Source organism: Lampetra fluviatilis, chromosome 1 (genome assembly GCF_964198595.1).
Source record: "Lampetra fluviatilis chromosome 1, kcLamFluv1.1, whole genome shotgun sequence".
NCBI lineage: Eukaryota > Metazoa > Chordata > Hyperoartia > Petromyzontiformes > Petromyzontidae > Lampetra > Lampetra fluviatilis.
The window spans coordinates 10,311,536-10,326,065 of NC_136275.1; the positions used below are offsets into that span (position 1 = coordinate 10,311,536).

General features: G+C 46.4%; 1 protein-coding gene and 1 long non-coding RNA gene across 2 annotated transcripts; both read left to right on the forward strand.

Annotated features, from left to right (window-relative positions):
- The first annotated feature begins 3,810 nt into the window (after nucleotides 1-3,810).
- On the forward strand, nucleotides 3,811-6,162 carry LOC144934436 (uncharacterized). The gene is made up of 4 exons (XR_013637166.1): nucleotides 3,811-3,836; nucleotides 4,057-4,153; nucleotides 5,610-5,711; nucleotides 6,134-6,162. It is a non-coding gene; the product is annotated as an uncharacterized LOC144934436 (long non-coding RNA).
- Nucleotides 6,163-8,104: 1,942 nt separating this feature from the next.
- Nucleotides 8,105-11,045, forward strand: LOC144934476 (uncharacterized). The gene is made up of 3 exons (XM_078860318.1): nucleotides 8,105-9,493; nucleotides 9,784-10,496; nucleotides 10,848-11,045. The coding sequence occupies exons 1-3, from the start codon at nucleotides 8,498-8,500 to the stop codon at nucleotides 10,921-10,923; spliced, it is 1,785 nt and encodes a 594-aa protein (XP_078716444.1). The 5' UTR covers nucleotides 8,105-8,497; the 3' UTR covers nucleotides 10,924-11,045.
- Nucleotides 11,046-14,530: the final 3,485 nt, after the last annotated feature.

The following is a 14,530-nucleotide window of genomic DNA, read 5'->3' on the forward strand; positions in this document are numbered from 1 at the left end:
CGGGGCGGGGGAGAACACGAGGTCATCTTGCTTCTATAATTGAAATATTTCACCTAGATAATCCCTTGAGATGGATCATCTCGTTGTGCGAGCATGTTCACGGTGTCAATTGACCACGTATATAGCAAACACAGTCATGACATAAAAAAATATATATAAATATCTAACGTATGCTGGATGCATTGACACCATGCACGTCACACCTAAACGTCTAAATACATAAATAGTTAATTGGTGTGCAGCGCCCGTTCATAGAGAATGTACGCCAACTGAAATGTTGGACAAGTGGATTTCATTCGGTAAAGTCACGTAGGTTAAAAAAGAAAACAAATAAATTAAATCACGACATTTCGGAGGCACCAAAAGCTTCCGTCTTCAGGTGGAACCGTCGTGATTTAATCTATGGGTTTTTTTTAACCTACGTGACTTTACCAAAAAACCAAAGAGTATGGATCCTTGCAGTCACGAAAACTTCAAATCTAGAATTAAGTGGATTTCAATAAAATATTTCAATAAGTTGCACTTATGCGCACATAAAACCACCTTGAACACCCGCGCGTTTTAAACTCTGCTTCTTTGTTACTGCAAAAACTAATAGCATGGTAAACAAGTAAAGTGGACACAAGAGTTGCTACGCCAGCTATAGTTCATTTCCAGTTCATATATTCCAGGAACCAAACTTTTTAGAATAAGTGGGAGGAAATCCCAAATTTCCAACTTGAAGAATTCAACACTGCCCTTGACAGTATAATGAAAGGTAAAGCCCCTGGGCCAGATGGGGGAACTGCGGGCATCACCAAAGAAGCTGGATACGTTGTTGCATCACAATTCGCAGAATCGTTCTAAACGATATATCTTCACCATGGAATAATTCCTCAATAATTTTTATTTTCGAGAAAGGTTATAAAACGAACAGATCCATTAGCCTCTCATCACACGTGCACAAATAGTTACCATAGACAATTGGGAACAAAATAACGGCAAGTGCATTGGCCAACCTACCACACGACGTTACCATCAACCACGTACTGTACCAGAAATCTAATTCTGGAAGAGACCAATGAAAGTCAACTACTGTTTCGCATATGTGGAATAAGAAAGAGGTTTGAGTCGAGTGTAAATTCAAGCAATCATCCAAGCCCTCAGAAACCAAGGCTAAAATGAAATATCTTTTATAAATAATACAGACCATTTGCACAATAGAACAGCTACACTGAGAATGGCTAAAGAAAATTAAAAAAATATGTATTAGATGGGAAATCAGCCAGGGAGACACGATTTTACGAAAGTAATTTACAGCAACATTGGAACTTTTTTCCCCACCAAAATTGAAGTGGAGAAATAAATCCATAAACATAAATGGAGACAATATTTACCATTTCAGATAGGCTGGGAACCCATGCAGAGGCTCCATCATAACATCTTTATCAACAATGTCATTGTGCTTTGACAGAATCATCTTTCTCTGTATTCTTTGGGTCTTTCGGTAAAGTCACGTAGATAGGTTCATCTACGTGACTTTACCGAAAGACCCAAAGAATATGAATTCCTGCAGTCACGAAAGCTCTAAGTCAAGATTTCACCTTTCTCTGCATGGGATATTTTTATTGTGGAATACCTAAAAAAATGCACGGACCTAGACTCGCAGTGTATATTGCACCTGGTCAGCACACAGAAACCCCCTGGCTGCGGCTTGTGCAATGTTTACACTGCGCATATCCAGGAGGAAACACTGACAAAGCCCAACCCCCAGGTGCCAATCCTCAGCATAAATCAGGGCAGCACAAACGCGTGGCATAGAAGCGAAACGTGAGCAGACAATCACGGACTGAGTCTCAAGTCTGGCTGCCAGTGCAGGAGAACTCCACGCTGCCATAAACACAGTTCAAGGTGAGGAAAACATCGCATGAGATCACTTCTCCCTCTGTAGTAACAGATGTATATTGCGCGTCTGTCAGACGCTAACTGACTTGTGACGATGCAGCGTTCACATTTGGAGTCCTGAGTATGGAACCACGGGACATTGCACGTCTATATCTTAGCCTCTTTATAAAGACTCACTTGTATGTTTTTGTTAGCTGTAGCATGCTTCGTGAGAGGTGGCCTACGGCTTGAAGCGGCCTTAATCCATCAGTGGATTGAACACGGTTGATGTTGATATTTGTAGAACGGTTCCAGACATAAAATGCTGACTTGTTCCGTCATTGCTGTTGCGTGTTTTATCATGCAGTTTTCATGCAGTGTGTTTGAGGCACTACAAATAGTCTACAATGGTTTTCAAGATTGTCCTGTTTAACAGCAGCTGTGAACCCGATCACCATTCAACATGCTGATCCTGATATTATAGAACGCTCTCCAACACGTGACTCGTGACCTGAGATCGTAACTGGATTTTACACAAATCATGTTGTGCATGCACACCACGAATGCGTGTTGAAGTCGAAGAAACTTTGTGTTTTTGTAAATTTAGAATAGTTCAACTACTTAACGATGTCACTCAACCTTCCTGTTTCTCGCATTTAAATCCGGCTTTTACATTTATAAGCCGATTTACATATTTTCGCCAATGTACTAATAACAAAATAATACCGTCAGAAAGTGCACAATTATTTCCCCCTTGAAATTAGAAACGAAAGGCTGTTTTTTTTCCTTTCAAAATACAGTATATTCGTTTTAAAATGACTTCTTTAAAGATACTAAAGTTTATTTTTGTGAAAACAATAAAAACAATGCTTGTGGTTATTTTCCACACAAAAAATGTGTTGTTCATTTACGTAACCCATAATGGTGTGACGCAGAAATTAATTGGGGATCTTTTTTTTTACATATATAAAGAGACGCATGGACATAAACAAAATCCAGTAAAGGTCTCTGGTGGTTTTAGGTGAGCGCCTGAGTCAACTTGCAATGAAGTCACGAGTTGCCTCACCCCCCCATACCACCTCCACGAGAGTGATTTTTTTATCCTTGACTTAGCAAGCGATGGTGCCCCACAGCGAACACAAAGAGCCCTCACACAAGCACGTGACCCCCCCTGGAAACACGACCTCTGCTCTAACTTTGGGCTGTCATCATCGTGCCATTAACAGTCACTAGCGGCAGTGTGTACAGCACACCGTATTTATTGCACACGCCAAGCAGTGTTTGTTTTAAAGTGTGTTCTCAGTTAATGCCATATTCTTCGTTTCTTAATGGCGCACACTCATAAATTCACTGAACCAAACGCACCCTACGTGCTAGGTACAGGGCAAGTGATGAAGCGCGGGCGATTGGAGTAACGCACGCCGGAGTGTTTTCGTGCAATCCTTTTCTATCACCGCCTCTCGGATTGCGGAAGTTTCCCAGCTCGCCGTGCCGTGGGACATTTGGGCCGAAAGCCACCTCAGCCCTTGGCCGCCAGGCAACCGTCTCCCTAGCACTGTGGGCAGAAACAAATCCGTGCCCGTGTTTCAAAGCACGGGCATAACAACAAGAAATAGAATCTGTGAAGAAAAAACACATCAACGCCGCTCCGTCGCCTTCGTCGTCCTTGATGGGACATTTATCAGGCTAATTATCTTTGCCAGTTTTCCTACAGTGCACACCGGTGTTGTAATGTTCTTTAAATAGCACTGCCTTGTGATTACCATGACTAGGCGAAAACCGTAAACGGTTTACTATTTAAAGCACACGTCATTGTTGTCCGATTCATTGCGAATGTAGAATTCACAGGGAATTCCAAAATCCTTCAATCAGCAGCACTACTGCAGCTGCTACTGGACATTGGTCACCATCACCACCACCACAAGCTATTCCACTGCGAGGAGATGACGAGATTGGCAGAATCCTGGACAAACGTAATCCTTCTGCGCTGTGTTCTTTACACTCCCTGAAATAAGGCGAGATCTTTTTGTTATACAGAATTGTCAACACATCGATTGCACGACTTGAATAGCACAGAAATGCAATGGCTATGAATCGGAGTGAACTCAAATGCGCTGATTGTTTTCGTCCATGGCTAATGGACCAAATAACGACTCGTAAGTGGTGGTTGTCGAACGTGTTTGCGCGTTTAAGGTGCAGACATCCGCTGCACTTTGAAAGTGAAGGAGATGGACAGGGTGGAGCTGAGGTCCGCGCAGGATGGACATCAAGAGAAGCCTCCACCAGGGAGGTAAGCGATCTCACGCCAGCCACTCGTCAGCACAACAAGCGTTCGAAGAACACTTCTGACTGCGGTGTAACAAATCGCCCGTATGGCACATGCAGGGCTTAATTTCAGGCCTGTCTGTCCGGGTCAGCGACTTGGAAAATGATCACGCACCCGACAGCACATCCAGTGAGGTATTGCCCTCGCTATGGCTGTGGCTACCAGTTATATGCCGACTATTCTTTACTCCCTGCGCTGGCTCCCTGTCAAGGACAGAATCGACTGTAAGATTATTCTCTTAACGTTTAAGGGGCCGTCCATAAATGACGTCACGCAACTCGGGGGGGGGGGGGGGTGTCAGACATTTGTGACGATGTGTGACGAGGGGGGGGGGGGTGAGAAATGTGACGTCACATCAAAATGCGCAACTTTAAAGAAATATAGACAACACGTTGTACTTAATTAAATAGACTTTTTAATAAATGTTTTCTCCTACAACATCAGTGCAGCGGCACATTAAATACGCACTACAATGACAACAGTTTAAAGCGATTTGAAGCATGTTTTATTTTTGGGGGGGAGGGGGGCAGAGCTTTGTGACGTCATATTTGAGGGGGGGGGGGGTCTGACTTTTTGTGACGCCGTGTGACGAGGGGGGGGGGAGTCAAAAATCGTCCAAAATCGCGTGACGTCATTTATGGACGGCCCCTAAGGCCTTGAATGAGTTGGCTCGTAAATATCTTACCGATCTGCTGAAGTTGTATACTCCGCTGTGAAAACTTAGATCTGCTCATACTGGGTCTACTCATTATTCCAAAGACCAGACTGTGTTCTATGGGAGACAGAGATTTTTGCAGCCAAGCTCCGCGATTTTGGAATTACCTTCCACGGTCGATTAGGGAATCTCAGTCTGTTACACTTTTAAAATCGCGTCATAAAACTCACCTGTTTTTACTGCAAGCTTTCTCCATAACTTAAGCTTCATGCAAAGTGCTTTGAGGTCTTGTAATAATTGCGCTATACAAAACCGAGTTTATGATTATATTACCCTAGTCTATCAACAACGTTAAATATATAAATTGAGAAATTAAGTCGTGGGTAAATGTTAATTTGACCAGAACAGCAACAATGTAATATGGCATCCTGCTACATTTAAAAGTCCCAAAAACTCTGCCTTAGGTTGATGGCCATGTGTGCCTGCTCATAATCTGATTATTGGACTTCTGACAACCAACTTCTCTACCGTTGTGTAACAAACAAACAAAAATCTCCCACAATTATTGTTGCCTCGATTAACAGCACTAATAGGAGCTCTGAGGCAATTGCCCACAATGTGTTTTAATTCACCTGATCTCTGGCAATTCACCAAATTCTCTTGCGCAACACGTCCCTTGGGCAGTTTCATGTGCACTCGTAAGATGTGGTCGTGGTACAGGTGTGCACAATTCACGGCTTTTGTCTTTCCTCTCTCTCTGTGCAGGGTAGGGCTTGAGCAGGAATCTAGGGGATCCGCCAGACCTGTGTCTGGGGCTATGCAGAAGTCCCCCACGAACACCTCCATCTCCATCAGGGTTATGATGAGGTACGATGTTTGTCTCTGTTATGTGAAGAGGTTGTGCTCACAACCGTCGTTTAATCCGATTTTACGTTTAGAAACACAATAGTCTGTAATGAAAGACCGTTGTATTATTAAGTGTTGATGTATAACGTGCTTGTCTGGAGATCAGGTTCTCAGCATAAACAGACTTTAAAAAGATAAAAAGTTAGAGAGAGAAAAAACCCAACTCATTCCTGGTTCGTTGCCAATACAATTCCACCTGTTGACAGCTCTTTTGGCTCAGCGGCTTCAGAACGTGACCTTCAATAACGTTAGCATTCGAGCGAAACTTTTTATGGCGTACGGTCTACTGCGCGCTGCATTGATGTAACAACACTTGCGCTTTCTGCAATCATCACGCACGGGCAAAAAAAACCTAAGCCCCTGCGTTAACGCCGATTGTATAGAGACCCGTGCAGCTCCAGCCTGAAGGAAGCAGAGCTCGGCTGCACGTCGGACGTGGTTGACGCTGGGAAAATGGACCTGGTATCGACACTACGGCCCCCGGATGGTCATTGCAGGAAGGCAATGCACAGCAGGCAAAGTGGAAACAAGTTCGCCTGGGAGCTGGACAACCACAAGCATCAAACAAATGCACGTGAAATGCCAACTCCGGTCACTCCTCACTCTGGGGGACAATCTCTGCGTAAAGAGGGAATTAATGAATAGCGCCGTGTGCGTATCACGTGCACATGCACAGTGCTTTTTGTCAATGCACGTGCTGGATGAGGGCCTTTCCAGGCCATGTAGGTCATGGGGGTTATATGACCATACTTCATCACGCTGGTCAGTGCAGGTTGCCGAATGTAGGGTGGTGGGGGGGGGGCATAGTACAGTACAATACATTTTACTTCACTGCCCTCTGCTGCCCCCCTTGTAGGCCCGCAGCCTGCAACAACCTCTATGGTGGTCACTCACGCCAAGCCTCCATTATAACGATACTATATTGAAAATTAACTAATTAATGAGGTCGGGGGTATTTTTAAACACGTCAGATAGTTAAACAGAAACAACCCATAAACCATTGCCTATAACAACCATACACGTACATGTGTTTTTTTGTCCAATGGCAGATATAACGTTTTTACACCGCAGTGAAAACATGGTGCAAACTGGAGACCGCGTGTTTATTCCCACAGGTGTGTCTGCCACCTATTCGCAGCGTATCACTGCCATTGCCTCCCCCGCTCTCCCGATCGCCGGCGGAGGGTAGCAGATCACTTCCCACGCTGGGGCTCTCCGATCCCCGCCCGGGGAGTCGGGCGCAGCTGCCCGATGTTCCGGCGTGGCTCAGGCCTCCTTCAACGCCGAAAAAATTCTTCTCACCCCTTCCCGAAATCCATTCCAAAGCTTACGCCGAAGCTAATTCATCCGCGGTTGGCATTCGGAGATTTTGCGACACACCTGAGGACTGTGTTACTCACAAGGATAGCGCCGATTTTGTGACTCCAAGGAAGAGCTACTTTCAGGGTGACGAAGTCAACGTCAGACGTTACAGAACATTCCCGTCTTTTTCTCAGACGCATCAACCTCGTCTGTGGTCATTCGTGCCGGCCCGTGTCCAGCACTTGAGGCCCACTGTCACACAAGCATTACTGCCAGGGAGAGACTTTGGTGTTCGTGTTACAGCGCACGGAAAGAACCACCTGAAGGATTTGGAACCTCGCCATGACGACGAAGGGATGAAGACGACTCCTAAACGCGCCAATGTTGAACACCGTGTGAGTGATTACAACGGGTCTAAAACGCTTGCGAATTATGTGAAAAACCGTGGTTATCAATTGAATCAAGATATGAGGAAAACATGCTTAAATAGCAGCGCGGTGAACGAGTTAGTGCCGATTGTACAGGCACTCCATAGCTCAAGTAAAGCCATAACTCCAGCAACAAAACACGAAGACACAGAGACATTGTCAGAACCACGCGATCCTAGCTCAAGGGAAAATGTTCAACATCGTAAACCTAATTGTTGTCTTAAGAATGACTCCGTACCTGTGGAAGATACGAGTGAAGTGTGTGAAAGCCATCAAACCCTGTGTTCACGAAAACAAGAGGTGGACACTGAACCTGTGAAAACAGAGTTAAATGCAGTGGTCATACTGGGAGTGAATTCGGCTGTGTCTGCAGGTATAAAAGTGGATGAGGTCAAGAAGAGAACTTACCTGTCATTGCACACTGACGATGTGAAAGCCACTGCAATGAACAGAAGTGTGTCAGTGAGGAACAGATCCCAGTGTCAGCCTGCAGCCATTCCCCCTGACTTCATAGCAAACACAGTGGACAAAAGTAAGCCTTCGAGTTACACGGCTGCTTTTTCCGGTCATCTGTTAGCAACTACAGAACGAGCAGTGCCAAAGGAACAATTATTCGTCGGCAAAAATAAGTCAAAAGAACCGACTCTGATCACGACGACGCATGTGCCCACTCCACTGCTGCGGTGCAGCTGCCAGCATTTCTGCCAGCATTGCTGCCACCCTACAGAAGCATCAGAGACAAGACAGGAGAGAGGAGCTGGTGTTACCAGTGGAGGGAATGACAGAGACAGTCTCGTTAATGCAGCAAATGAAGATGAAGCCAAGGTACCCCAGAAGCCAAAGTCATGTGCAGAAGTGGTAGGGAGTGAGGCGAGGCCAGGTAAGCAGGGTGGACCAAACGAAGAGGCAATTTATCCGCCTGGAATTCCGCTCATAAGAGTGTGGAAGACAGAGATTGAAGAGTCTTTGGTGAAAAATGCGGTCGATGTAAATACTTCCTCAACGAAAAATGCTCCAATGAGAAAGGGGCTCAAAAAGACGAATAGGGCAATTTCCTCGGGTGTGACAGTTGAAAAATCTCATAAAAAATATACAGTCAAGCATCTGAGAACTCCAATAAAATCTCCATGCCCATCATCACCTCAACACGGACGCATCAGCCCCAACATACTCGGCATTCCAAGGGAAGGGATATCCCAGGGCACGCAGGTGACCAAAGCTCGTTCTGCAAAGAAGCGTCTTGCTCGACACTCTGCACTGAAATTAAAGCTGCACGACGACAACACGAGGGCAGCTTTGAGCTCATTGAAACCCCACATTTTCTTGGAGAAACGTGGCCCGCCCTCCATGTCTGCCGGGGACTTTGCGAAGCTGAATTACGACGACCTGTTTTCCGAGTCTGCTCGCAAAGATGTGCAGACTCCGGCCATTTGGCAAATGTTCACAGGCGCCGTGTACGTTGCACGGCGGCAGACTCAGCCTTTGAAAGGTCCTGTTCGGCACCCCCGCTCTGTGTCTGCCGGACAACCCAAGTCACCGGCGAACGCTCGCCCACGTGGCCGAAATGTTAAGTTGCACGGCAATGAGGGCCGTGTCAGGAAGCTCAAGCCCAAGTTGGGGTTTCCTTCCAGACAAAAGGGGAGCCCAGCGCGAGCCGAGCAGAACCACGCGAGATCCAAAAGTGTAGACACCAATGGGGAGAATAGAAAATCAGGAGACGAGGGGAGAGAGGGCTCGCGAGAAAAATCACTTGTTGAGCGGGAGCTGCCTGCACAGGACAAACCACAGCCACTTGGCACTCTCAAGGAGGACACTTTAGAAAGTTGTAGAAATGATTTCACTGCACTCGCCTTACAGACGTTCAAGAGGGAACCGTTAATTGAAAAGCCAGATTGGCACACATCAGGTTCGCAAAGTGTTCCGGAGGCAGCGAGCCTCAGCGATGATGCCACACAGGATCAGACTATCACTTGGATCAAGGGAAACCGGCTGGGCAAGGGGGCCTTTGGAACTGTGAGCATCTCCATCCCCACTACCTTTCCCTTTATTCGATACGTAAAGCTACCCAGAAAACAAATGTCTGCCTAATAGTTGGAACGTTTTACCATGTTATAAAATTTATTATTAAAAAGTAAAACTGATTGGCAAACTAAAAGCCAAAAGGCATGAGAAACTGTGAATTTAAACAGGTTTAAAACATCAAGGATTTACTTTTACACATTATTTGTATTCAAATGACATTAGATTAAAATTAAATAAAATTACAGTCCTGTTTTATAGGCGTTTTCATTGATCTCCAACAGGTGTTCCTCGGGCTGACAAACCAGGGCAAGCTGATTGCCGTTAAGGAGCTGGAGCTCAGAGATTCCCAAAGTGCGAACGGCAACCAAGGTGGACAAAAGCAGAGCGAGCTGCAGAAGCTGCAGGATGAGGTGGAGCTGCTCACCACCCTGCATCACCCCAATGTGGTCGAGTACCTGGGCACGGAGATGGAGGGAAACCGCTTCAGCATTTTCATGGAGTTTGTGCCAGGCGGCACGGTGGCGGAGACGGTCCGGGGGTTTGGGCCCCTCGGCGAATCCGTGTGCCGTAGCTACATCGCGCAAATGACCCGCGGGCTCGCCTACCTGCACGGCCACGGCGTGATGCACGGCGACGTCAAGGGGAGCAATGCGGTGATCACGCCCGCCGGTGTCGTGAAGCTCATCGACTTTGGCTGCGCTCAGCGGGTGGCGCTGGCACTCAGCTGCCACGAAAATGGGGGCCTGCACTCCGTGCACGGCACTGCCTATTGGATGGCTCCAGAGGTGATCAACGGCACAGGCTACGCGCGCAGGGCCGACGTCTGGAGCCTGGGCTGCACGCTGCACGAGATGGCTGTGGGTCGGCCACCCTTCGCCTACATGGCTCCCATGGCTGCTTTACTCCACATTGGCATAAGGAATGGGATTATGCCTGGTCTGCCTCAAGCTTTTTCCAAGGAGGCACAAGAATTTGTGGAGCAATGCTTCATCAGGTGAAGATGCGTGGTTCTCAGTTCCACACTCGCATTTGTGTAATGATGGTTATGAAAGTGTAGGTAACTGCAAACTCACCGGTCTAAATATTAAATCCTGAGTAACTGCTTTGTCTTCAATCAAGTATCTCAATGGAAGGAGAACCTTCTCAAGTTACCTTACCATATTAAAATCCAATCTACCGTACATAAATTATGAATTTTATATCAGCTCGACCGAGGCTATTTTATTATGTTGAATCAAAAGTTCCATTGCGCATGCAGGAAAATGTCATGTTGAAGGACAATGTTATGTGTTCCATTTAGCGATACAATAAAAGTGATGAGGGTAACATCTTTGGCTGATTTCAGGGACAAGCTGAAGAGGCCATCCTCCCAGGAGCTTTTGAGTCACCCCTTCATCTGTGAGGAGCCGTGTGCCCGGTGAAACAATGGAACGTCAATGTATCTTCGTATCGCCTGTACTCTTCACACAGAGCATCATTGAAGACACAACAGCGTAGTCGTCGGCATAAACTCAACTGCACTGTTACTGGTAGGAACCTCCTGGTTACACCAGCCCACAGGGGATTATTGTGTCTGTCCGTCGTGCATCAAAAAATGGGAGGGGTGGGGCTGGGTGGAGAGGGGAGGGTGGGGAGGGGCTGGGTGGGGAGGGTGGGGCTGGGTGGGGAGTGGGAGGGGTGGGGCTGGGTGGGGAGGGGCTGGTCACCCCGTGGTGCCCTTATACAACTCAACGTTTAACCTACTCACGCCGGCTTGTGCCCGCCCTCAGTCGGGCATATTTGCGGAATACACCACGCCGCCGTTGACCCTGGCCATTGACCGAGCAACCCAACGTTCCTGCCAGCTCCCTCCACAGGAATGTGTTTATCTTCTTGGTTCTTTCGGTAAAGTCACGTAGAAGGGAAGTAATAAAATAATAAAAATAAAACATAATAAAATAATTCTCACGACGTTTCGGCCACAATGCAAGCAGCCGTCCTCAGGTGAAGAATGAAACACCACCAAGCCTGGAGCGTATATTTAAGCTGGGTTGGAGGGGGGGAGGTGGGAAGAAGAGCGCCTTGACAAAATAATTTGCATATCAAGAGGAATTTAGCATATGGAAAATGCGTAGGAGGTGGGCGCGGGGGTTTCAAATTAATATTATGCCCGTGCATTATGCAGGATTAGCAGCATCAAAGGGAGGGGGAAGCATTAACCAAGGAAAGGAATGTTAATAGTATGTAGTTGCAGTTACTAAACAACCACGTAGAAAACTAAAGTATAAACTACATAAACAACTAAAGTATAAACTACATAGCATCATCAGTATACTTACTATACTCTACAATAAGCTGAGTTACTAACAGTAAGTCATACATTACAATTCTACGTCGTAAAAATTATATAATATGCTTCCATCTAAACTTTATTCTCTTACATCACACGAGTCTACACCATACTATATACTGCCATAGACAAACCCAACATTAAATTATATACTGTATTGCTATAAACCACCTTATACATTTTAATATAACACTATGTATTATTCTACCCACCCTAATGTGTATCACACTGCTATATATATAATCACACTTATCTTTGAGTACAACAATGTCCACATCGGATTGGGAACATGTAGATAAAATGACTGCCTCTTCAGCTGCCGCTATGTCGACCAAATGTAAGGACAACTTGATTTCCAAATCCAAGCGCCTCTCAAACAAGAAACCGGACCCACACATTGAAAAGCTAGATGTTAACAATGTCGTAATTAATCGCAGTAACAGTTCTATTTCTGAAGGTCTGAAATCCGTTTTAACCAAAGGACTAAACTTTGCAGTCACACCTAGACACATACCAGTTAATGATATAATTGCTAGAGTAGATGTAGCTCTCAAGGGCCTGAGTCACATCGCTGCAGACGTAGCAAGATCTGAAATCTCTGCAACCCTCAAAAACGCTAAGATGCCAGCTAGCAACATCAGCAAAGATGAGCGTTTTGAATAAGCTCAATTAAAAAAGAGGGATGACATTGTCATCCTCTCAGCCGACAAAGGCAATGCCACTGTCATCATGGACAAAACAGAATACAACAACAAAATCCAAGAACTACTCAACGATGGCAGCTATACAAAAATAAAAAGAGACCCCACCAACAGCCTCGTCTCTAAAACCAAGCAAATCATTTCTGATTCAACCGCATTAATTGATCAGACCAAACAGTTCTCGTTGAAACCTTCTGCAGCCAGGCCACCAAGATTATACGGCTTGCCAAAGATATGTAATAATTCTCCGGAGACGGATTCGGAATCGGTCTTCTTTATTTTCACTTCACGGTACACTTGTTCCCACACGCTCCGTTGCTGGCAGACAACGGAGAGCGGCAGACTCCCACAACTCCCACCGCGCACGTGGCACCCGGAGCCCCGTTCGCGCGTGGCTCTCACCCCGTTCAGTTCCCCGTCTCCTCTCGATCATCCCTCTCTCCTCCCTCTTAATCCCTTCGTCACGTGGTCCCCCCAGCCAATCCTCCATGGGCAATCTCGACCGTTCTCGATGGTTCCCTGTCACTCCCGGGACCACGCCTCTTATCCGGATCCCCATTAGCTGGGGCCCCAATGGCTGGGCCAATCACCCCTGATGACATGCCGTGATCACGCCCGCCCCACGCTCCCTATCTCGACCCTTATTGGCTACAAGCAGGACCGGCAAGCCAATCCCCCACGTGAACCCACTATAGCTGTTATTACAGATACACAAAGAAGATACACCTCTTCGTCCCATTGTCTCTACTATCAACTCCCCCACCTATAAATTGGCTCGTTTTTTGTCTGAAATCATACGGCCTTTCACTGGAAAAACCACCTCTGCGGTACTAAACTCTACTGACCTGGTATCGACAATCAAGGGGATTGCCCTGTCCCCAGACGACCTGCTTGTCAGTTTTGATGTGGTTTCCTTATTCACCAAAGTTCCTGTACCTGACACCATCGCAATCATTGAAGACTTGGTTCATCAAGGACTGAATGCTGGGGTACCCCCCCCCCCCCTGGTGAGACACTGCTTAACCAATACATACTTCACCTGGAATGGAACGTTCTACAAGCAAACTGAGGGCACCCCAATGGGCTCCCCCCTATCTCCGGTTGTAGCCAACATCTTCATGGAGAAATTTGAGACTGACGCCAGCCAGACCTTATGAAAGAGGTACGTAGTAGACACTTTTGTCATCTGGCCACATGGCCGGCCTGCTCTAGACCAATTTATCGACCACATCAATTACATACACCCAGCCATCAGATTCACCATGGAAGTCGAAAAAGATGGCAAGCTACCCTTTTTGGATGTCCTAATTAAAAGGAGACCTGATGGTTCAATGAGCCACTCTGTCTACAGGAAAGCCACCCATACGGATGCTTACCTAAAACCGGATTCCCACCACCATCCATCCCAGAAGAATTCCCTCATCAAGACTCTATACCATAGAGCTCAATGCATCTCCGACCAGGAATACATTGCCAGTGAACTCAAACACGTACGCCAAGCTCTTAAGGCTAATGGTTACTCCGACTACACAATCCGCAAAGCCATCACTCCAACCATCAAGAAGGATCCTGTTGAGGAGCCTCTCAAGACCATCACCTTACCCTACATTGCTGGGGTCACAAAAAGATCTCCAAAATCCTGATTAAACACAAGATCCAGGTTCGATTCAACACAGTACATAAAATCCGTGATCTGGTCCCGTCTGTAAAAGATGTGGTTCCAGACATACAGTACCCTGGCGTCTACAAACTAAGTTGCCTCTGCGGTAGCAATTACATTGGAGAAACCAAACGACATGTCTCGGACCGCATCCGTGAACATCAGGCAGACCTGAAACACGGTAGGACAAACACCTCAGCCATGGCAGATCACTGTTACAACTCAGTGGGCTCACATGACATTGACTTCTCCAAGACAGAGGTTCTCTGCAAGCCATCTGGCTATCATGAGAGATTCGTTCATGAGGCGATCCACATATACAAACACAGAGACAATTT